Source organism: Jaculus jaculus, chromosome 5, assembly GCF_020740685.1.
Source record: "Jaculus jaculus isolate mJacJac1 chromosome 5, mJacJac1.mat.Y.cur, whole genome shotgun sequence".
In the NCBI taxonomy this organism is placed as follows: Eukaryota; Metazoa; Chordata; class Mammalia; order Rodentia; family Dipodidae; genus Jaculus; species Jaculus jaculus.
In genome coordinates, this window is record NC_059106.1 from 42,547,745 (window position 1) to 42,570,476 (window position 22,732).

Below are 22,732 nucleotides of genomic sequence, written 5' to 3' on the forward strand. Positions count from 1 at the left end.
GGTGACGCATGCATCTGGAGTTCATTTGCAGCAGCAGCTGAAGGCCCTGGTGCATCCATTCTCTTTCCCTCTATCTGCATCTCTCTCAAAAAAAAAAAAATATAATAAAGTTAACAAAATAAAATAAAAAAAATAGTCAAGAAAATGCATAGGCAGAAATAGCATGTGAAAAAAGCTCTACCTAATTTAGTCATTAGATAAAAGAAATTAAAATGCCATGAAATACTACCACATACCTATTAGAATAGCTAGATTAGCAGGGAAGCAACTCTGAGAATGCTGTGTTGGCAGGAATACAGGGTAATAAGAACATGTGTACATTACTGGACATAATGCAAAACTGTACAGCCACTTGGAAAATGCTTGACAATAAAGTTAAATTTGCTCTTACCATATGATTTGGCCATTATATTCTTAGTTATTTATCCAGCTGAAATAAGTTTATTGAAGAACCTAAATGATGAGCTGGAGAGATGGCTCAGTGGTTAAGTGCACTTCCTGAAAAACCATGAGGGCCAAAGGAGGCCTAAGACCATCCCAAGTTTGAACCTCCTGAACCCAAGCAAATAGCAGGGCATAGCTACATAAGTCTATAGCCCTAGTTCTGTAAGGAGCAGAGACCAGAGAACCACCAGGGCTCATGAACAGCAATCTCCAGAATCAGTGAGAGGCTGCATTGCAAGGTAGATCAGGCAAACAATTGATGGAGGAGGACACCTGACATTCTTCCCTGGTTGCTGCAGGTAAGTACATGTGGTACCATATCAGCACATACTCGTGCATACATCTCACACACCACACCATATATACTGTACACATGCAAAAAACCTGTGTGAAAATATTTATTCCTCTCACCAAACACTGGATACAACTCAGATGTCACTCAGCAAATGAATGAACGGTGATATATCAATACAGAGGGGTACTGCTTGGTAGCAAAAAGGAAAGAATCTGATTTATACAGCAGTAGAGATGAATCTTAAATGCATTTTGATAGGTGACATGGCAGAACAAGCGTTTATATAATGTATAATTCCATTCAGGAAAAACATTCCTCCTGGAAAACATTATTTATAGTGGCCCACCCTTATGCACAGGATTGATACTCCAAGACTCCCAGTATATACCTGAAATCATGGGTAGTATTGACCCTAGTATAGTATATACTATTTTCTTCCTTTATATATGTACCTGACTAATTTATATATTTGATACAGTGAAAGATTAGCAGTGATAATAATGAGGTAGAAAGGTATGCTGTAGTGAAACATTATGTAAATATCCCCTCCAAAATATATTCTTCTTGTGATGATGTAAGATGCTACAGTGCCCTTGTGATCAGATGGAGGGGTTAAATGACATGGGTACTGTGATGGTTAATCTACCACTGACCAAAAGAGCTCAGAAAGAGGATATCTGCCTCTGAATCGTAGGTCATTGAGCCAATAATAGTACTGGTGGGCAATTGCAATGTGGACACCCTGGAAAAGGGATTATATACATCCCATGGAGGATGGAACAGGAAAATGCAAGATTTCATTGCACTGTTTAAAATAGTGCACCACTTAAAACTTATGAATTATTTCTGGAACTTTCCACTTGATTTTTTTTCAGACTGGGTCCCCAAGCTTCTCAGGCAAGCACCTAACTGCTAAGCCATCTCTCCACCCTTAGCCACATTTTCAAGCTTAATAGCTGTGTGTTCTAATGGCTCCCATAGGGAACACGCAGTCCATCAGTTACCAGAGAGTCTCTGTAGGACACAGGTTCTACCCAGGTGATTCTGTGCCCTATAAATTGCATCACATGAGAAATACAGTGTCTCATTGCCCCAGTTTTAATGATGCCCATTGATGGTTGCTATCAACATATAGGTAATATACACGGATAGTGTGGCATGCAGTACGTAGAAATGCTGATCTGTCTAGATGTTAAGTGTGCAGGTAATATACATGGATACAGTGGCATGCAGTATGTAGGGATGCTGATCTGTCTAGATGCTAAGTGTACAGGTAATATACATGGATAGTGTGGCATGCAGTATGTAGGGATGCTGATCTGTCTAGATGCTAAGTGTACTGGTTATATACATGGATACTGTGTCATGCAGGATGTAGGGATGCTGCTCTCTCTAGATGCTAAGTGTACAGGTAATATACACAGATAGTGTGGCATGCAGTATGTAGAAATGCTAATCTGTCTAGATGCTAAGTGTGCAGGTAATATACATGGATACAGTGGCATGCAGTACTAGGGATGCTGGTCTGTCTAGATGCTAAGTGTACAGGTAATATACACGGATTCTCTGGCATGCAGTACTAGGGATGCTGATCTGTCTAGATGTTAAGTGTGCAGGTAATATACATGGATACTATGGCATGCAGTACATAGAGATGCTGATCTGTCTAGATGTTAAGTGTACAGGTAATATACACGGATAGTGTGGCATGCAGTACTAGGGATGCTGATCTGTCTAGATGTTAAGTATACAGGTAATATACACAGATAGTGTGGCATGCAGTACTAGGGATGCTGATCTGTCTAGATGTTAAGTGTACAGGTAATATACACGGATAGTGTGGCATGCAGTACTAGGGATGCTGATCTGTCTGGATGCTAAGTGTACAGGTAATATACACGGATACTGTGGCATGCAGTACATAGGGATGCTGATCTGTCTGGATGCTAAGTGTACAGGTAATATACACGGATAGTGTGGCATGCAATACGTAGAGATGCTGATCTGTCTAGATGTTAAGTGTACAGGTAATATACGTGGATACTGTGGCATGTAGTACATAGAGATGCTGATCTGTCTAGATGTTAAGTGTACAGGTAATATACACGGATAGTGTGGCATGCAGTACTAGGGATGCTGATCTGTCTAGATGTTAAGTATACAGGTAATATACACAGATAGTGTGGCATGCAGTACTAGGGATGCTGATCTGTCTAGATGTTAAGTGTACAGGTAATATACACGGATAGTGTGGCATGCAGTACTAGGGATGCTGATCTGTCTAGATGCTGAGTGTACAGGTAATATACACGGATACTGTGGCATGCAGTACATAGGGATGCTGATCTGTCTGGATGCTAAGTGTACAGGTAATATACACGGATAGTGTGGCATGCAGTACTAGGGATGCTGATCTGTCTAGATGCTGAGTGTACAGGCAATATACACACATAGTGTGGCATGCAGCATATAAGTATGCTGAACAATTTTGTAGGTAGGGTCTGCTTGACACTGGAAGCTCCCTGTCTGTCTTTCATTTAACAGTGACATGGATAAATCTTACACAGTGTAATCAGTCTGTGTGTTGTGCATGTTTACCTTCTTTTATTCACTGTATGGTCTACTTTTGAAGGGTTGGGGATTGAGGCAAGATCTCACTGTAGCCCATGCTGACCTGGAACTCATACTGTAGTTCAGGCTGTCCTTGAACTTATAACAACCTTCCTACCTCAGCCTTCTGAGCACTGGGATTAATGGCATAAGCCACCATACCTGGATGTCTGAGCTCATTTTTAATATATACATAATAGTCTATTAATGTATATGTCAAGAAGTTATAACTTAATTTTCTGAATATTTCTCAACTACATAATAAGTACTGCAAATTGCATGTCCTGTCATTTTCTTTCAGATAAGCAGAAGGGCATTTCTTCCTTTCAGACATTGAAAAATAAAAGCATCTGTACTGACTCTTGTGAAGATATGAAGAAAGATAAGCATAGCCCATCCTATCAGCAAATCAACTGTATTGATAGTGTCATTAGGTATGAGACACAGATTTAGTAATATGTTCACTGTAGCCAAAGGTATACATTGTAACTGTGGAGCCTTCACAGAATCTTAATAGAGTTTTAGTCATAATTTCATGTTATAAATTACTAGATATTTATAGAATGCCTACTACATGTAATTCACAGCTTTTTGAATTTTATGGAAGGTGCAAAAAAAACAGATGTATCCCTTCTGGGGAGGAGATTCTGTGAAGGGATACTTGATTTTGTTTTTTGCTTTTTTGAGATAGGGTTTCACTCTAGTCAGGCTGACCTGGAATTCACTCTGTATTCTCAGGGTGGCCTCGAATTCACGGCGATCCTCCCACCTCTGCCTCTCGAGTGCTGGGATTAAAGGTGTGCATCACCACACCTGGATGAAGGGATACTTGAAAAGACCTAAGCTTGTCAAAATTAAATGGTGTGTAATGTGAAAACTAGTTAGAGACTACCAACTAAAGAGACATTACAGCCCAGTGACCCTGGCTGAGGGGAACAGGGAAGACCTCATCAAAGAAGAAAGTACAAAGTATCCCAGGTGGAAGTGACATAAGAAAAGCAAAGAGGTGGGAAGTTGTACAGTAGGGGCCACTTTAGAAGAGGCAGCCTTTTTCTATTGTTGCAGATATCTTAAAAGCTACAATATTCCAGCTTTAAAAAGGAAGTGTGTATCCTGTACAAATACAACCTCGTCATCCTCAGAAGAGGACAAACAGAACCACAAAACAGAAGATATTCCTGCGTTGCAAGGTAACAAGAGTACCCATACTCGGATTTAAAAATACCCATCTCATTCTGTTTTTGATTCTTGTCTTCAGTCACGGTTGAGATCACAGAATCCTAGTTTCATATCACCTGGGCTGTTAATTTGTCAGTTACCACCTTTTGTAAGCTGTTTGCATCTTAAGTTTCATGTTGGAGTTTTCACAGTTTCTCATATCTCACCAGCTATTGTACAGATTCCAGCCATACCTACACCCGAGTTACAGACAAACCAATGGTCCACAGATGCTGAAGGAGGTGCTGCGCAGACCCTGTCCACTGCGGCACTGAGCATGGGGTCAGGCACAAGCCACTGCAGCTACAGCAGCACCACTGTCTGTGTCCCATCCCCAGAGTCAGGTACCACCTTTTCCTCTCATTGTGAAGACAGACCATTAATTCTGCTATAATGACTTTTTTCATATTTAAATTTGGTTATTTTGGAAACCCCTGTTTGTACTGGTTGCATATTTTAGGCTGTGCTGTTTGTCAGTAGCATCAGTTGACGTGTGTACAGCACTGACAGCAGTACTGAGAGAGTAGTGGGAAGCCCACTATTGGTGTCGGCCAATACCAGTGCAGTTCTTACAGGACCACACCAGGTCATTTTGTTGTTCATCTTTATTTAACCAAAGTGTCTTTCACATGTCCAGTGTGTAGTTGTGATGAGATGAATGGCACATTCACATTTTAAAAATATATATATATATATATTGATTGATTGATTGATTGATTTGTAAGCAGAGAGGGAGAAAGAATGGGTATGCAAGGGCCTCTAGCTACTGCTATTGAACTCCAAATGCATGCACCACTTTGTACATCTGGCTTTACTTGGATACTGGTGAATTGAACCCATGTCGGTAGGCTTTGCAGGCAAGTGACTTAACCACAAAGCCATCTCTCTAGCCTCACATTCATATTTTTGTATTGTCTTGATGACAATCAGTAGGGCATGCTTAAAACTGTTCCTTTAATAATATACTTATATTGATCTAATCTTCATATCCTTATTCACTGCCTCTGTCCTTTTGACCCTTGACTTGTTCATAATGACTTGGTGAATGAAGCGGTGGCCCATCTGTTAATCTGGGTTTTTAGGTTACACTTGATTTACTTTTGCTTGTCTTCAGTGGCATAGTGGCTGATAAGCATGGAGCAGTCACTGTGGCCATCCTCTTAGTTCTTGGTAGTTGTGTAAGTTTCTTTGTTGTTGCTGTGACAAAATACCTAACAAAAGCATCTTAAGGAAGGGAAGGGTTATTCTGGCTCATTGTTTGAAGCTACAGTCCATTATGGAGAGAAAAGCATGGTGGCCGGAATGTGAGGAGGCTACACTGCATTTGAAAGTCAGAAAATGGAGATGAATGTCCTTAGCTTCCTCCTGTTTATCCAGTCCAGGATCTCAGCCCATATGATGGTATCTACCATCCACATTTGATGTGGGTCTTCTTTCCTCAGTTAAGCCTCTACAGAAACACCCTTACAGACATACATTGAGGCATCTTCTGGGTGATTCTAAATCCAGTCAGTTGATAAGATTAACTATGATATTAGGCATTAATTCATGTCATCCTCACAACAATCCTGTGAGGTGGAGAGAGTGAAGACAGAGTTGTGCAATTACATTATTTTTCTGATTAGCCAAAAGTACTTGATAGTTCTTGTAGAACTGGAGCTAAGCCTCCAGGACAGGAGAATATTGTTTTGTTTTGAGGATTTTATGGGTGGGTTTGGAAGTAGTGGACACACTTTTAATTTTGTTTGAGGAACCATCTCACTCAGGATCCTCCTGCTTCAGCCTCCCATGTGCTGTAGTCATAGGCTTGTACACTAGCTCTGGTATACATTTTTAATGAACCCTTCCTTAATACTTGAATACTATACTTTACTGCTCTGGATATCCAGGAAACACCCCATGTAAAGTAGGGAGGATTTCCACCAGTATAGAAAGCTTTGCTTTTGACCATATTGCTATGGTTTTGATACTCTGATCATATATTGCCTAAAAAAAACTAAAAGAACTTTATACTAAAAACTAAATGCTTTCATATTATCTATTTATAGATAATAGTTTCTCCTGATCTTAAACCATCTCAGCATCTGCAAGGACACATTTATTCCAGGGAGAGGCCAGATGTTCTTAAACTACACAATATCTTCCTATTTTTGTTTACTGGAAAGCTCATATTCCTGCAGTCTGTATCCTGATCCTAGTAATGAGATTATGTCTAAAGACCATAATCACAGATGCATTTTATGGCATATTTATTGTATATATGGAACAATTAAGGCACAACCAGGTGAAGTAACTTAATCTGCCCTGAGTCAGGGGCCCATGATTGGCAGAATAGGGAGTCACATTGAACTCCAAGAACTACTGCCCTTATAGAACCTGCAGCAGGTACTAATAAAGTGAATATGAGATACAGATATTAGCAGTCCATGGTTTGAACTGAAAAAAAATTTAAATACCTAAATATAAAATATGGGCATGCTGGACACACCTTTAATCCCAGCACTCGGGAGGCAGAGGTAGGAAGATCGCCATGAGTTTGAGGCCACCCTGAAACTACAGAGTAAATTCCAGGTCAGCCTGAGCTAGAGTGAGACCCTACCTCGAAAAACAAAAACTAAAAATATGGGCAGGAAAGAAGGAATACAGAAGAAGTAAAGAAATAAACTAAACACATAATAAAATAGCAAAGATCAATCCAACTCAAATACAGTGACTTAAAATAGACTAAATACATCAATAAAGAGGCAAAAGTTGGAGCCAGATGTGGTGCACCCCTGTAATGCCAGCATTTAGAAAACAGAGGCAGGAGGATTGTGAGTTCTATGCCAGCCTGGGTAACATAGTGAGGCACTCTCTCAAAAAAAATAGAGGCAGGTAAAGATTACCCCAGTTCGAGGCTCGATTCTTCAGGACCTATGTTAGCTAGATGCACAAGGAGGCACACGCGTCTGGAGTTCGTTAGCAGTGGCCCATTCTCTCTCTCTCTCTCTCTCTCTCTCTGTCTCTCTCTCTCTCTCTCTCTCTCTCTCTCTCTCTCTCTGCCTTTTTCTGTCTCTGTCACTCTCAAATAAATAAATAAATAATGAGCAAAAAAAAATTTTTTTAAGTGAAACTGGAGACAGCTAAAGATAAATACATTCTATAGTCATAGGAAACTGAGGAAGCTGAACAGCCTATGTCTACAGTTGATAAAACATCATTTTCTCAGTGTTTTCTTTTTCTTGATATAAGTTATATTTTTCTGCTTCTTTGAATGCCTAGTGGTTTTGGATTGGATACCAGGTACTTTTTAAATGGATGACAATTATTTTTTGTATTCCTGTGACTATTCTTGAGCTTTCTGTTGGGACTCAGTTATGTTAACTGGAAACAGACCGATACTTTCAGATGTCACTCTTAAAATTTGCTAGACAGGACCAGAGCCTGACTTCTCTATGCTGCTGAGGCAAGAGCCTTCTGAGTTCTGTGTCTACTGACACATGAACAGTGGGTTTTCTAACGTGGCTAATGGGAAGAAGAACTATTCTGTGAGCTTCAGTTATCATTCCCTCTCATCTCTGAGGATTATTTCCACACTCCATTGTATGGCAAGTGTTCTCCCTAATGCTGTGGGGGCTGTCTGTGGTTGTCAGGAGTCCTTGTGGAAACTCTAGCCTCATCTTTTAGCAGGTCCACCAGACCATACCTGCTGTACACCAGGCGGCAAGCTGGGCAGTAGCAGGCCTACCTCACTTCCCCCTGTCCCCATAAGTCAGTCTTTATTATCTAAGGCTCAGGGCCCTGAAGCCTACTGTTTTATATACTTTGTTCATTGTTTTCATTGTTTCAGGCAGGAAGGTCAGTCTGGTCCCTGCTACTCTGTCTTGGCCAGAGCAGAAACCCTCTGTCTGTTAAGTTGGTTCACACGAGTCAGAGTCCACTTCTGGAAGTAGGATGGGGCCAACCCCACCCAGTCCACCAGGATACTGCACAACCCTGAGAAGTGGGAAGGGTACTGGGGGAAGTCACCATATTGCCCATGAAATCTTCTGTTCTGGAAGAAGTTTTTAGAAGCAACTCAGAGTTCGTCTTCAGATGCATACAAATGTGGATATGCAGTGTATAAAAAGTATGAGGCAACTATGTGCTGGTAAATTTCCCCAAGGAATAGTAAGTGAAAAAAAGTAGCAAATTTATGTATGTATGCATAAAAAAGCTAGAAATATATATTAAAAGAATGTTTTCCTACATGAGGAGTGAATGAGAGTCTGACAGGTGGTGGGAGGGGATGGGAAAATGTACTAAACTTTTTTAAAACAGGGTCACATGTATCCCAGGCTAGCCTCAAACTAAATATGTAGCTGAAGATGACCTGCCTCCACCTCCTAAGCACTAGGATTAAAGGCGTGCATCACCTTGCCTGGTTTGTACAGTGCTAGGGATCAAACCCAGGGCTTCATGCATGCTAGGTAAGCACGTTACCAACTGAGCTATATCCCAGGTACTAAATAATTTTCTAACACTTGATTTTAAAAATGTATATATTTTATTTACTTGAGGGCTGCAGAGATGGCTAAGTGATTAAAGTTGCTTGCTTGCAAAACCTGATGGCCTGAGTTCAATTCCCCAGTACCCACGTAAAGCCAGATGTACAGTGTCACATGCATCTGGAGTTCATTTGCAGTGGCAAGAGACCCTGGCAAACTCATTCTCTCCCTCCCTCCACCCCCCTCTCTGTCTGTCTCTCCTTGCAAATAAATAAAAATATTTTTAAATATATTTTATTTATTTGAAAAAGTATGTGTGTATGGGTACACCAAGGCTTCCTGTCACTACACATGAGTTCCAGATGCATGCCACACTTTGTGCATCTAGCTTTACATGGGTAATGAAGAATCGAACCTAGGCTATCAGACTTTACAAGCAAGCACCTTGAACCATTGAGCCATTTCTCTAGCCCATAACACTTGGTTTTTGAATGACATGAATATATTCTTTATTTAAAAAAAATTAATTCTGGGACTGAAGAGATGATTCAGCATGCCAGCCTAGGTTCAACTCCCCAGCCATCCATGTAAACTGAACAGGTATTCATTTGCAATAGCAAGATATTCTGGCATGGCTCTCCTATACATACAAATGAATGAACAAACAAAACTAACTAAATTCAAAGGCCAAGTGTGGTGGCACATACTTGTAATCCTAGCACTCAGGAGGCTAAGGCAGGAGGATCATGAATACAAGGCTGGCCTGGCCTACATAGTGAGTACCAATCCCTGCCTCTCAGCTAATTAATTGACAAATAAAAATTTAATTCTAGATTTTTTTAAAGCAAAACTTCAATTTTTTAAAAAAGCAAGATTTAAAATATATATGTATATGTATACATAGATATATATATATATATGTATATATATATGCATTGATTATTGCAACCATAAAGTTCAGGCATGTGTGAAAAATGTGAAAAAACAAAGATGAGAAGAATTTGTGTATTGAGCTGGTAAAGTTTTTTACATTGCAAGTTATCATGATGTTTATAGAAATTTATTGAAAGGAAGTTAGAAAGGTAAAAGTAAGTACAAATAATTGGTAGGAACTACAGTTAGATCTGTTTTCTTTCATCTTAGCAGATGATGTTGCCCTAGCATGTGATCCCAGGACCCTACAAACACAGCAAGCTTATCTGACTGCAGAAGAATTTAAGCATGTGGGGCTCACAGCAGCTGTTCTGTCGGCACACACACAGAAGGAAGAGAAGAATTATGTTGACAGCTTCCGGGAAAAGATCCTGGCATCTCCCTATAGTTCTTATCTCCAACAAGAAGGCAGAAACAAAGCTAAATGTTCCTATATTCAAGGTAGATATGTTATTTTCTAATATTTTAGGTATTAAGTATTTATTTGAGAGGGGGTGGGTGGACATGCCAGGGCCCCTGTCACTGCAGATGATCTCCAGACACATGTGTCATGGGGTCCTGGAGAATTGAACCCTAGGCTGTCAGGCTTTGCAAGTGCCTTTAAGCCTTTAACTGCTGGGTCATCTCTCCAGAACCGAAGGTAGATATGTTCTTAAAAATACATTCCAAGCCAAGCATGGTGGTGCATGCCTTTAATCCCAGCACTGGGGAAGCAGGGTAGGTGGTTTGCTGTGAGTTCAAGCCCAGCCTGTGACTACATAATGAATTCCAAGTCAGCCTGGGCTAGAGTGAGACCCTGCCTTGAAAAGAAATACATTCCATTTGTCTGTGTACTGTTGATTGAGTCATCCTTCAGCATAAGTAGGGGATTGGTTCCAGGAAGGACCCCACATTCACACCAAAATCCATGGACACTGAAGTCCCTCATATAAAAGAGCATGGTATTTGTATATTACCTCCACACAGCTTCCTGTGCTCTTTATCTTTTCATTACTTTTAAAATACCTAAGACTGTATTTTACCATTACTTAGGGAATAATGACAACCAAAAAGTTCAGTAGTGCATGAATATTTTCAGTGTGTGCTTGGTCAAATGTACAAGTGAGAAGCCTTTAGATATGCAGGCTGAGTTACTGGGGTAAGGAATGAAAATAGGAGTGGGTCTTGCAAGATGCCAAGAGGCACTGCTTCTAGGTCTCTTATACTGATTATACTTTTATACAGTTTGCCTAGGAGCTCTAGTGATCTGAGAAGCAGCTAGTAGACATGCTGAAGTTAGTTTATTTTAGAGAATGAAATTTTATCTAAAATTTTGTTCATTTTAGAACTATACATTATCATTCCTGTTTAGGGCTTTGTGATTTACTTACAATTCCTGTAAATGGCATTATTATCTTCTTTTTCAAGTATAGTTTTCCATAATGTCTCCTTCTTTACCCTTTCTGCAGATTCAATATCGAAACAGCCCAGACAGGCAGGGCGCAAGAAAGGGAAGCACAAGAGGAAGAAGCTGGCAGCGCCAGTGGACATCTGTGACTCCAGCACTGACTTTTGTCCCCACTGGAACCTTCCTGCTGCCTCTTCTCTCCATGCCCCAAGCCTGGCTTTCCCATCTGCCTTGATAGTTCCTAGCCAGGCCCCTTATCTCCTCCCAGCATTTCCCATTCCAGCTGTGACTTCTCTGGGAGGAACTGACTCTGCAGCCATGGGAGCTGCTCCTGAATGTCCCCCTCAATCCAATGGCATTCAGTCACTTCCAGCTCTCCCATCTCCTGAATTGGATACGTTCATGACCATTTTCCTGCACAGCACCCCCATTTATCCTCTCTGGTCGCCAGCATTGTCTCCATATCCATTCTTAGGGGCCACAGTCACCTCAGAAATGCCACTCTCAGTCCCAGCAGTAGCTCCTGATCTGGAACCACCTTCTGCAGTCAGCAACCAAAGGAGAGTTGAGGAAAAGTGGAAGACACAAAGTGAAGAGCAACTGTTTAGTGGTTCAAGGAGCAGCTCACCGCTGCAGCTAGACCTGCTGCAGGAGGAAATGCCCAGCTCTCCCTTGTCTCCAGAGCCACTAGGAAGGGGCATTTGCCCTGAAGACGAGTGTGTAAGTTGTGCTTTCAGGACACCAGTGAGGAAGTAAATGCATGCCTCTTGTTACAGTCAAGGGTCTTGTGTTTGGGCTCAGCACTGATGACCTACTGGGTGATGTGTGTAACAGCTGTGGTTGAAAGTAAGCCTCCTCTTCTGTAAACATGCCATGTTTCTCACTGACTGTATTCATGGAACAGAAATGTAGAAGTCATGTGTGTCCCTTTTTGTTGAGGTTTTCTTACCAAATGCTGTCTTTCAGATTTCTACATTAACTAGGCTGCCTTTACCCTTGAAAATTTGATGTCTAATGGCAAGGAAGATCTCAGTTAAAAGGTCTTTGCTTGCAATGCCTACTGGCCCAAGTTCAATTCTCAAGCCACCCACATACACAAGACACAAATAGTGGTGCAAGTGTATAGTGTTTGCTTGCAGCAGCAAGAGGTCCTGGCATGTTTACACACACACACACACACACACACACGCATAACTTAAAAATAAAATAAAATTTGATATGCAAGTATGAATGTGCTTATTGCCCATAAAGTACATTTTCTTATAACTGGAGTTATGGTCTAGTAAGAGGCAAAAGTCATATAACATGATGCAAATCAAGTGCTCTTACTTTTCCATACATACTTATAGGATGGCAGTTCTACATGGAAAACATAGGAGTCACTTTCTGTGTTATATGTGTTGTTTTCAAAATGAAGTTTTTTGGTTGGTATTCTGTAACTTTTCAAACTCTACCTGAGAAAACATTCTTAGATTTATCAGATTAACCTGAAGAGTCTGGCACTCCTGTACTTAGGTGTAGGATGAAGACAAGTGTGTTTATAAGTTTTTCTCTGATCCTCCCTTCAAGGCATAATGCCCTTTCCTACCAGATGTTCAAAGTATGATGATGCAAATCAAGAAATGTGCTCAACCTTGGCAAGCCTGCCATCTATGACCTTGCTCTGAGTGTATGCAAGGACCAGCCTGGGCTCGGGAATATGGCTCAAGTTCTGTGGTCAGCTTCAATAAGCGTGGGCTTTGTTTGTGTCTCCACGCTGGAGGGTGTCGCGCCCAGGCTTGTTCTGCAGTCTAAACGTGTGCTGTTATGTGGCACCTCTCCCAGGTGCATCTTCTAAAGCTTGAGAAGAACTGGGACTCACTTCTATCCTCTTTCGCATCTCTGCAGTTTGGCTTAGAACTTATAAAATGTTCAGCATATACTTGCCAAATGACAGAGTAAGTCAAAGCACGCATTTGTGTGGTGCCTTTCCAAAGTGAGCGTTCAATAAACAGCAATGCCTAAAGGAACTTTGACCACATTTTTGGAGTCAGGCTGAAAAGTATCTTTCTCACATATATGTGAATTTTGCTCCATTCAGCACATGAGGTTGAAGATCTTTCAGATGTCTAATGCTTGGAATGTTAAAATGCCTTTTCTTGTGTCCTGCCTTCCAGCACTGTGCCCTTTCAGATGACGGTGGTGATAGAAACAGTCACTCTGCCACTGGGGAGCTGGCCACAGTGTCAGTGCACCAGGAGACCCCGTGTGGAGCTGGCTCAGGTAGGTGATTAGGAAAACAGTTCTTTCCCACAATGGCCAGGAGTGCACTGTGTCCAGGGCCATCTAAGTGGGCACTGGTATATCAGTAAAGTGTTTTTCTTTGTATAGATTATCTTGGGATAGGTTTATATGTGATGGAATTTAGTTTTCAGCATTCACAACAAGTATTCTGACAGATGTATACATTAATGTAACCATCATAATGACAACTTAGAGTATTTTATCGATCTAGAAAGTTCTCCTGTGTCCCTTTTCAATTCTGCATTAGTTACTTTTCTTCATAACTGTGACAGAACCCAATAGAAGCAACTTAATGGAGGAAGTGCTTCTTCTGGTTCATGATTCAAAGGACACATCAGCATGGCAGTGAAGGTAGAGAGGGAGGAGGGACCTTGCTGCAGCATAGAGGAAACAGAGAGCTCAGACAAGAACAGAGCCCAAGTATAACCTTCAAAGACCTACTCACCTTGACCCACCTCTGCCAGCCATATCTCCTACCCCAAAGCAGTACCACCAGCTGGAGACCAAGTTTTCAAGCACATGAGCCTATGAGAACATTTTACTTTCAGACTACAGAGTCCCTGCCCTAAGTTTAGGATTCCTGACAATTAGCAGTCTGCCACTTTGGTTTTGCTTTGTCTGTAATTTTACATAAACTGAATGAGACAGTATGCAGGTACTAGGATTCTCTCAGAATAATGTTGACAAGTTCCATCCTGACTATGAGAATTGCTCCTTTGTTTCTTTCTGTTGCTAAGTAGGAATGCCTCACTTACCAGGGACGGTTACTGGATTGTTTCTGGTCTGGGCCTTTGATCAGTAATGCTGTGAACATTGAGCATGAGTCTTTTGGTAGATGTATGTTTTCATTTCCCTTGAGTAAACACCAAAGGATTGAATGTTAGGTCATGTGCTAAGCATGTGGTTAACTTTGTTCAAAACTCTCAAAGCTTCCAAAGCTGGGATGGCTGCAGGGTAGGCATGAGGGGTGCTGTTGCCAAAGCCCAGAAGAGTCAGGGTCTGTTTGGCAAATAGTCTCCAGTCTCTGACAGGTGTTTCCTATCTTGCTGTTGTTGATTTATAACAGGAAACAGCGGCAGCAGTCTGTGCTTTACTAGCAGTGAATATGCTTCTGAAATTTCTGAAAATGGGCAGCACTCTCAGGATATAAAGAAAACAGAAAATTTTCCCCATTTAGCTGAAGAGTCTATCTGGAGAATGATAGAACAAACACCAGAATGTGTTCTACTGACGTATCAAGTACCTGAAAGGTATGAAAACACTTCAAAAGACCCATTTTTTCATACTTCCATGGTTTTGAATGTATTTTTTTCAAGTCCACTTATTTGAACTCAATTATTTATTTTTTAACTTCTTACTGAAAATTTCTGGTAGTGAAGACTATATCATAATCATAATTCCCTTCCACAACCCCTACTTCTCCTCCCAGATCCCCTTCCACTAAATTCCTTCTTTCTAGTTAGACTTTTCTATTTTGATGTTGTCATTTTTTTCTCCTGTTTTGCAAGTCTTGTGTAAGTAGTGTCACTCACCGTGAGGTCATGAGTGCGAGGCCATTTTGTGTCTGGAAGACAGTATTGTAAGCAGTTGTCCCCTTCCTTTGGTTCTTACATTCTTTCTGCCACCTCTTCCACAAAGGTCCCTGAGCCTTGGGGGGTGTGATAGAGATGTCTCAGTGCTGAACACTACTCCGTCACTTCTCAACACTTTAATTAGTTTCCACTCACCCCAGTGATCACCACCATCTGAAAAGAGAAGTTCTCCAGCCAAAAGGCAGAGTAGCATTAATATTTGGGCATAAACATAACTGTTTAGAATTTGGTGGAGATAATATATCCATTTAACCAGACAACAGTAGTAATTTCCCCATAGGGCTTATGACCTTCTGCCATATGCTTCCCCATAGGCTTTTGACTAGGGTTTCAGTACTAGTCACAAATCCTCCCCTCCCCCCACAAAGCAGGCTTTCATTTAATCCAGTCAGAGAGCAGTTGGTTTTTCCCATAGCATACATGCCATCATTGTACCTGTTGATACATTTGGCCTGGCTGGTCAGCTGTAAGGATTTCAGGGTACACTGCTGGTTAAAACCATTGATGATGTCTCTCCCTCAAACAGCTGCATGCTACATAGCTCTTTCTAGCTTCCTGACAGCTGACAGCTAGTCAATAGGCTTCCATCTTAGCTTCAGTTTGATTTCTCAGTGACCTGCAGCCCAAGCATGTGGAGTTCAGCAATAGGGTCTTATCTAATTCTGGTAGGAAGTCAAGAGCCTTGGCAGTAACCTGTAATGTGTGGAGGCACCAAGAGCCTCTCGAGCCAACAACTCACTTGAAGGTATCCTCCTCCTGGCACTGACATTTTCTAACAAAAACATAATGGCTTCCAGGCACAGCATTATCTGCCCCCAAAGGGTGCTTCTACCCAGGCTCTCTTATTTAACATGTATGCAATTAGCTAGCAAAGAATTAGGGTTCCATATGACTTGGTCATAACAACTTAAGTTTCCCACCCCTCCTCTCCTACATCCCCTTCCCTACAAATAATTTCTTGGACTGAGTATTGTAACCACAGTGCCACACATACACAAATCCACACAATGAAGAGATTACACATCATGAGATGAGAACACAGACAAGATTGTGCTCTCCAGTGAGGCACACAAGTCCAAGAACTTTTCTCTTTTGACTCTAGAAGAAAAGAGCTAAGGGAAATCCAGTTGAAAATCATTCAGTTGTTTTCTATCAAGGGCAAAAATGTATTGTACCATTTGATAGAGAAAGATTCAGTTACATTTTCAGGATGTAGTTCATATGTTAGCAGATGTGGAATACATACTAGTCCCAAGTAGGTGCTATTCTGAGATGACTGGAAGGTTTTGTTTGTGTTCAGGGTCACCGAAGTTGTACTGAAAGAAGACCTAGAAAAGCTAGAGAGCATGAAGCACCATCAGCCCCGGCTTTCTCTTGAGCAAAAGAAGGAGCTGGCTAAGGTGCATTCTTGGATTCAGAGCCAGACCCTCCCTCAAGAAATACCCATCCAAGTAAGTGTGGCTCAGTGTCCCTCATATATCACATAGTTTGTGCCAGGTAATGTTCTTGATATAGATAGTATATTTGGTTGATACCACCAAAACATGAATCCTCATAATTACCTGTGTGGTAGGAGTACTTGTCCCATTTTAACTGATAAACAACAAAATATAGTGATAGATTTTAAGTATGTATGAGGCTCACTGGATTGTAAGACATGGTGGCTCACACCTGTAATCCCAGCATTCAGGAGGCTGAGGTAGGAGGATCACCATGAGTTAGAAGCCATCCTGGGCTACAGAGTGAGTTCCAAGTTAGCCTGAGATAGAATGAGACCCTGCTTCAAAAGGACAAAAACAGGGCTGGAGAGATGGCTTAGCAGTTAAATCTCTTGCCTACAAAGCCTCAGGACCCAGGTCCAATTCCCCAGGACCCACGTTAGCCAGATGCACAAGGTGGCACATGCATCTGCAGTGGCTAGAGGCCCTAGTATGCCCATTTTCCCTCTCTCTCTCCCTACCTCCCTTCTTTTCTCTATCTACCTGCCTTTCCCCCCTCTCTCAAATAAATGAATAAAAATAAAATAAATTAAATTAAAAAATAAAAATAACCTTTTAAAAAAGATAAAAACAAAACATTTTTAAAAAGGAAGCAATGATGATAAGGTCTTCCCAAAAAGTAAGTGCTGTACTGGTAACTTTGTTTTTTAAATGTTACTTTTTTAATTTATAGATTTATTTTTTGGCATTGTTTGTTTGTGGACAGGGACTCATATTTAGTCCAAGCTGGCCTGGAACTCATTCTGTAGCCCAGTCTGACCTTGAATTCATAGTAATCCACCTGCCTGAGCTTCCCAAGTGCTAGAAGAATATTTTCTTTTTGTTGTTGTTGTTGTTGTTTTTGTTTTATCAAGGTAGGGTTTCATTCTAGCTCAGGCTGACCTGGAATTCACTCTGCAGTATCAGGGTAGCCTTGAACTCACCATGATCCTCCTACCTCTGCCTCCCGAGTGCTGGGATTAAAGGTGTGCACCACCACGCCCGGCTTAGAAGAATATTTTCAATGGAAGAATATATGAAGAAGGGGTCCCCAAAACAAGCAAAAAGAAATAATTTCTGCCATTTGCCTTCTAATAATAATGAATGGACTGTGATAGATATTTTCAGACATGAAAAATTGCAGAGTTAGAATCTTGGCCAGCCCTTCACTGATCTTTGTACTCTCCAAATAACAGTACAGCAAGTAACGTACTTGCCTTGTTCTCTCTCGGAGAGCTGTATCAGCAGAGGTTCAGCGGATGCCACTCCACAGTCCTATGAGCAGCAAGCAGCAGAAGACATCATTGAGCAACCTGAAGATGTCCCTTCACACTCTTTCCAGGCCATGTGTGACACAGAAACCTCTCTGTGTAGCTCACCAAACTCCAGCTCTTAAGTCACCACAAAGTCCTCACCAACATTATTATTTTCTCTTCGTGCTTTTGGTGCATTTTCTTGGCAGTACTGAGGATCAAACCCAGGGCGTCACATATGCTAAGCCAACACTCTGCCACTAAGCTGTATCTCCAGCCCCACTTTCTTAGATTTTTTTTTTTAAGTATACATCATTTTTCCAAAGCAGACATTGTACATAGCTTTTTTTTCTCCTTGTTCCTGATATATGAAAACTTCTAATTTCTATTTTGTCTTCTAAAGACAGTGGATTGCCGCTAAAGTGGTATGTGTCTGACAAAATTTGATTTCATAAGTCACACAAAATAATTTGTAATGAGAAGTTATAGTAAGTTATAATTAGAATGAGTCCCACACCTTAGCCTCTTTTATGTTGTTCTATTATTACATAAATCAATGCTCTGTTAAGAGTACTTGAAATTCTGTCTGGGCTATATACTTCTTATAATGGTCCCCGTGAACTGCCAGTCATCTAGGCTTTGTGCAACATGGTGCTTCCCCTTCCTAAATGAGAAAAGACATTCCAGTTTTTTCACAGAGCTCTAAAGTACATTGTCCATTAATAAAATCTGGAAATGCCCATTTTCATGGTTGCATTTGACCTTCATTCTTATAGATACATTTCATTTTGATTTCTACCTTTCACTGAAATTCTGAACATTTTCTTAATACCCATTGATTTACAAGGGTCTTACTTTTTGGGGAACTTAAAATTAATATTTGCCTGTCTAATGTTAAAACAAAAAGGCTTCTTATTAAATCAAAAGTATTTAAGTTCTTCATTTTAAAGTAATGTTATGTATGTAATGTTTAAAGTTTCAAAAGTTATGTCAGTTTGGATTGCTCTATAGGCTTATGTGTCTGAATACCCAGTCTTACCAAAACTAACAGATAACTCTTTCTTTTCACTGAATTTACACAAAGAGGTCTCTCCATGCCGACCAGAGGTCTGATTGGCACTGCCTTTTGTTTGCCCTTGTGTAGGGGTAAGTGTTTAATGATTACACAGTGAGAAACCTACATTAAAGGGGCTCAGTGGCCCTGTCCCTGGGGGACATAAAGTTCCCATGAGTCCATGCTATCTAGGCCCTTAGCAGTCTTTGAAGAACAGTCACACTGTTCACTGATCTGTCCACCCGCTCCCTGATGCTCTTTAGAGAAGTACAAGACTCCTTCCATGTCTTGGAATGATACATGAAATTCACATCCATGCAGATTAGAGAAAAGAATAGAGGAAAAGGAAGGTTAAGTAACCTTTTATTTTTTCGTAAGACTTGCAAAAAACTAACGTATTTTTCTTTTCTTTCTTGTTTTGTTTTGTTTTAGGAAAATGCTTGTTTCTCCTTTGATGTTTTATAGATTTCATAAATGTACCCTCATTGTGGTCAGGAGAATTTCTCCATGATGGCTGCTGGGCCCTGATGCTCCAACCCTGTAGCTCAGACTTCCTTTCTAAGTAATGCTTTCCAGGATGCCAAGTCTATCCTAAAGTGTCAAAAACATTTTCAAATGCTGCCTTTGACATTTCTTAGGGTTTTTAATATTAAGTAGTTCTATAAAAATATTTCTGTTGTGTGAACAGACATTGTTCCATCATGATAGCTAAGTGGTTTCCAAGGCCTCCTAGTCAAGTTGTATGGTACCTTTCACAGAAGAATTAATCAGCTGTGCACTGTCTATTGATGGCATTCCTTAATAATAAAGGGTTTAGGTTGTATGAATCAGAAGTCATATTTGGATTAACCAGGATTATTGTGTATTCACGTTTGTGTATTTCAGACCTTGTGTTCTCTAAAGATGGAAGCCTTCTTATATTGTTTGTAGATAGTCATCTACAGTTGCTTATTTCTTGGCCTTAGTACACATTTTATGGTGTGTGCATTATGATAGGCTTGATTTGAAACTGGTGCTTGTTGTAGACAATCTGTAAAAGCCTGTATCCAGTCCCATCCTCCCCTGAGACATTAGTCAGAGCATTGCAGATTGTTCCTGTGCTGAGCATGCCAGGTTCAGCAGTGACTGGCCTGCCCCCCATGGGGGCCTTACCCAGTGGGAATTTTGTTGTTCAAGCTTATTAACTTTTTGTATTAATGGCTACAGAAATTGGAAATAAAGTATATATTATAAACCTCCATGTTTACATAAATATTACCCAAAAAGCTTTATTTTCTTGGGCCAGAGGTCAAGATTTGTGAAAACAAGATGCTTTATGAATTGAATTAAGTGAAATATCATTATAATTCACAAGGTAAATTTAATCAAAATGGAAAATATATTTCAACTGAATTTATAATTAACTGTGAATTTGTTTTTGATGGTTATTAATATTTTTAATTGGGTATCTTTTTAAGTAAAAACAATAAAAGGTATATATGTAAACATTGAAAAATGTTCTTGCATCATGTCAGCAAGCCTTTGTCTCCAGTATGTTGTATTTCCTGTGTATGTGCTACTTCTTGTGATCTGGAAGTCCTACAGTTGGTCAGCATTGCACTCTCACAGCATGGGGAAATGTGTCCCAGTTTTTATTGCGTGTGGTAAAGGTATTTCCAGTCCCTTTGTGTATTTAATTCTCACTTCAGCACTATGACAAACTTATTGGATCCTGAAGATTTGCATGTATGTGTATGTGTGTGTGCATTTAATACTAATTTTAATGCCAATTTAGTAAAATTCAATTATCAAAATCACTCTTATTCTATAGAGTCAGCAAGTACTTTACAAAGTCTGTTACTTACAGCAACAAAATTCAGAAATTAAAATAAATGAGTCGAGATCCTGAAGCCAATGAAACAAGATCTTGAAGCCAACAGGGCTTTTAAATCTTACACCCATCAAATCATCAGTGACTTTCTGTAATAACAATAGCAGAAGAAAAACAGCTCAGCTTGTATGGAGTGTGCTCTGGCAGGCACTGGTCAAAGCGCTTTATAGAAGTTATCTTATCCTCAGTGCTGCCCTATGAGGGCATGAAGGACTCCAGCTAGTGTGATGTGTGAGTAGAGATTTGAATCTAGTAATCAGACTCCAGAGTTGTAATTACTGTCTACCACCAAACCAAATGAGACATTTTGAGATTCCAGTGCATTTCCATGTTGAAACTCCTTTTGGTGTTAACAGTAGGGATCTGGCATTGATTTGCTTCCAACTCTGAGGCACCACAGGCTTGATGTCAGCTTAGTTGAGATTGTGCACCACCTCCTCCTCCGCCTTTCACGTTTAAGGCATCATTTCCTACAGGACTGTCCATGATGTCCAGATCAGGAGACCTTTGTAAACCTGTACTCTAAAAAAGGTGCTGGTCATGTTTGCTGACCAGGTGAGAGTGAGCTGCATGGTGCTGCTGTTGATACCCAGCTGTGTTTCATGCAGGGAAACATGCTCTCCTGGACACTTAAGCTCTCCCGACCTACAGTTCTGCATTCATGACCACAGGGCCCTTGGTGCCCACACAGTGTATTCTGTATGCCTATTCACCACCACAGTTGGAACCGTGCTCTAATAATAGAATGCTGATAGTATTGACACAAGTGTGGGTCTTAAAGATTGGTAACCTGCCTTTGTCTTCTATTCCAGTCTTCACTCCTGCCTCAGCTCACTCCCTGCAAACACACAGGTCGTACCTGAGCCCACCTCCACTTCACTTCATAGATCTTTCCAAACTAAGAAGCTACTTTCAGCAACTTGGACTGAGCTTGTAGCTCAACTGGTAGAGCACTTGTTTACCTTGGACACTTGGCACTCAGTCAGACCTGGAGTATTGGCACATGATGCCCTGTAATCCTGCACTAAAGTGGGGCCAGGAGGATCATTCATCCTTAGCTACACAGCTACTTTGAAGCCAGTCCATGTCACATAGACTTTATCTCTCCCGCAAAAAAAAAAAAAAAAAAAAAAAAAAAAAGTAGCAGAAGATATAGCTAAATAGTTTAAACAATTTATAATCAGTGATTTTGACTGAGTTAACCTTTTTGGTGTATCTGTTTGCGTGCTTGTGCATGCTTACGTGTGTGAGCACAGGACCACATTCAACGTTCTGGCTTTTTCAGGTCTTGGTCCTCCCCGTCCACCTCGTTTGAGGTAGATTCTTGTTCTCACTGAATCACTGCCACATTTACCAGGCTAGCTAGTCAGCAAGCTTGTGGGAAATGCTCCTGTCTCCGCCTCCCCCCCTCCCCCGCCATCAGTGTGCTGGGATTACAGAAGCCCACCACAGATGCTGGCTTTGCCCATGGGGTCTGGGGATCCACACTCAGGTCCTCACTCTTGTACTGCAAACTCTATCCACTGAGCATCTCCCCAGAGCTCCGTTTTACTTGTGTGACTTGTTCTTGCTTTTTGCTTCTGCTCATTTATCATCTCTACTTTAAATTTTCTTTTGTACAGTACACAGGATGGAGATTCCAGTGCATTTCCATGTTGAAACTCCTTTTGGTGTTAACAGTAGGGATCTGGCATTGATTTGCTTCCAACTCTGAGGCACCACAGCTTGATGTCAGCTTAGTTGAGATTGTGCACCACCTCCTCCTCCGCCTTTCACGTTTAAGGCATCATTTCCTACAGGACTGTCCATGATGTCCAGATCAGGAGACCTTTGTAAACCTGTCTAAAAA

General features: G+C 40.8%; 1 protein-coding gene across 3 annotated transcripts in view; it reads left to right on the plus strand.

Moving 5' to 3' along the window:
* The window catches only part of Per3 (period circadian regulator 3), a 49,079-nt gene extending 28,832 nt beyond the window's left edge, over positions 1-20,247 (plus strand). The window contains exons 13-21 of one of the 3 annotated variants that reach the window (XM_045149311.1): positions 3,651-3,783; positions 4,415-4,539; positions 4,738-4,911; positions 10,177-10,407; positions 11,415-12,073; positions 13,510-13,615; positions 14,703-14,886; positions 16,529-16,679; positions 17,903-18,032. In XM_045149311.1, coding sequence (XP_045005246.1) covers positions 3,651-3,783; positions 4,415-4,539; positions 4,738-4,911; positions 10,177-10,407; positions 11,415-12,073; positions 13,510-13,615; positions 14,703-14,886; positions 16,529-16,679; positions 17,903-17,914 — 1,775 coding nt within the window. In that variant the 3' untranslated portion in view covers positions 17,915-18,032. Of the gene's footprint in view, positions 1-3,650; positions 3,784-4,414; positions 4,540-4,737; positions 4,912-10,176; positions 10,408-11,414; positions 12,074-13,509; positions 13,616-14,702; positions 14,887-16,528; positions 16,680-17,902 lie in introns of all 3 variants that reach the window. The other 2 variants (XM_045149310.1, XM_045149309.1) reach the window with 2 other exon arrangements.
* Positions 20,248-22,732: the final 2,485 nt, after the last annotated feature.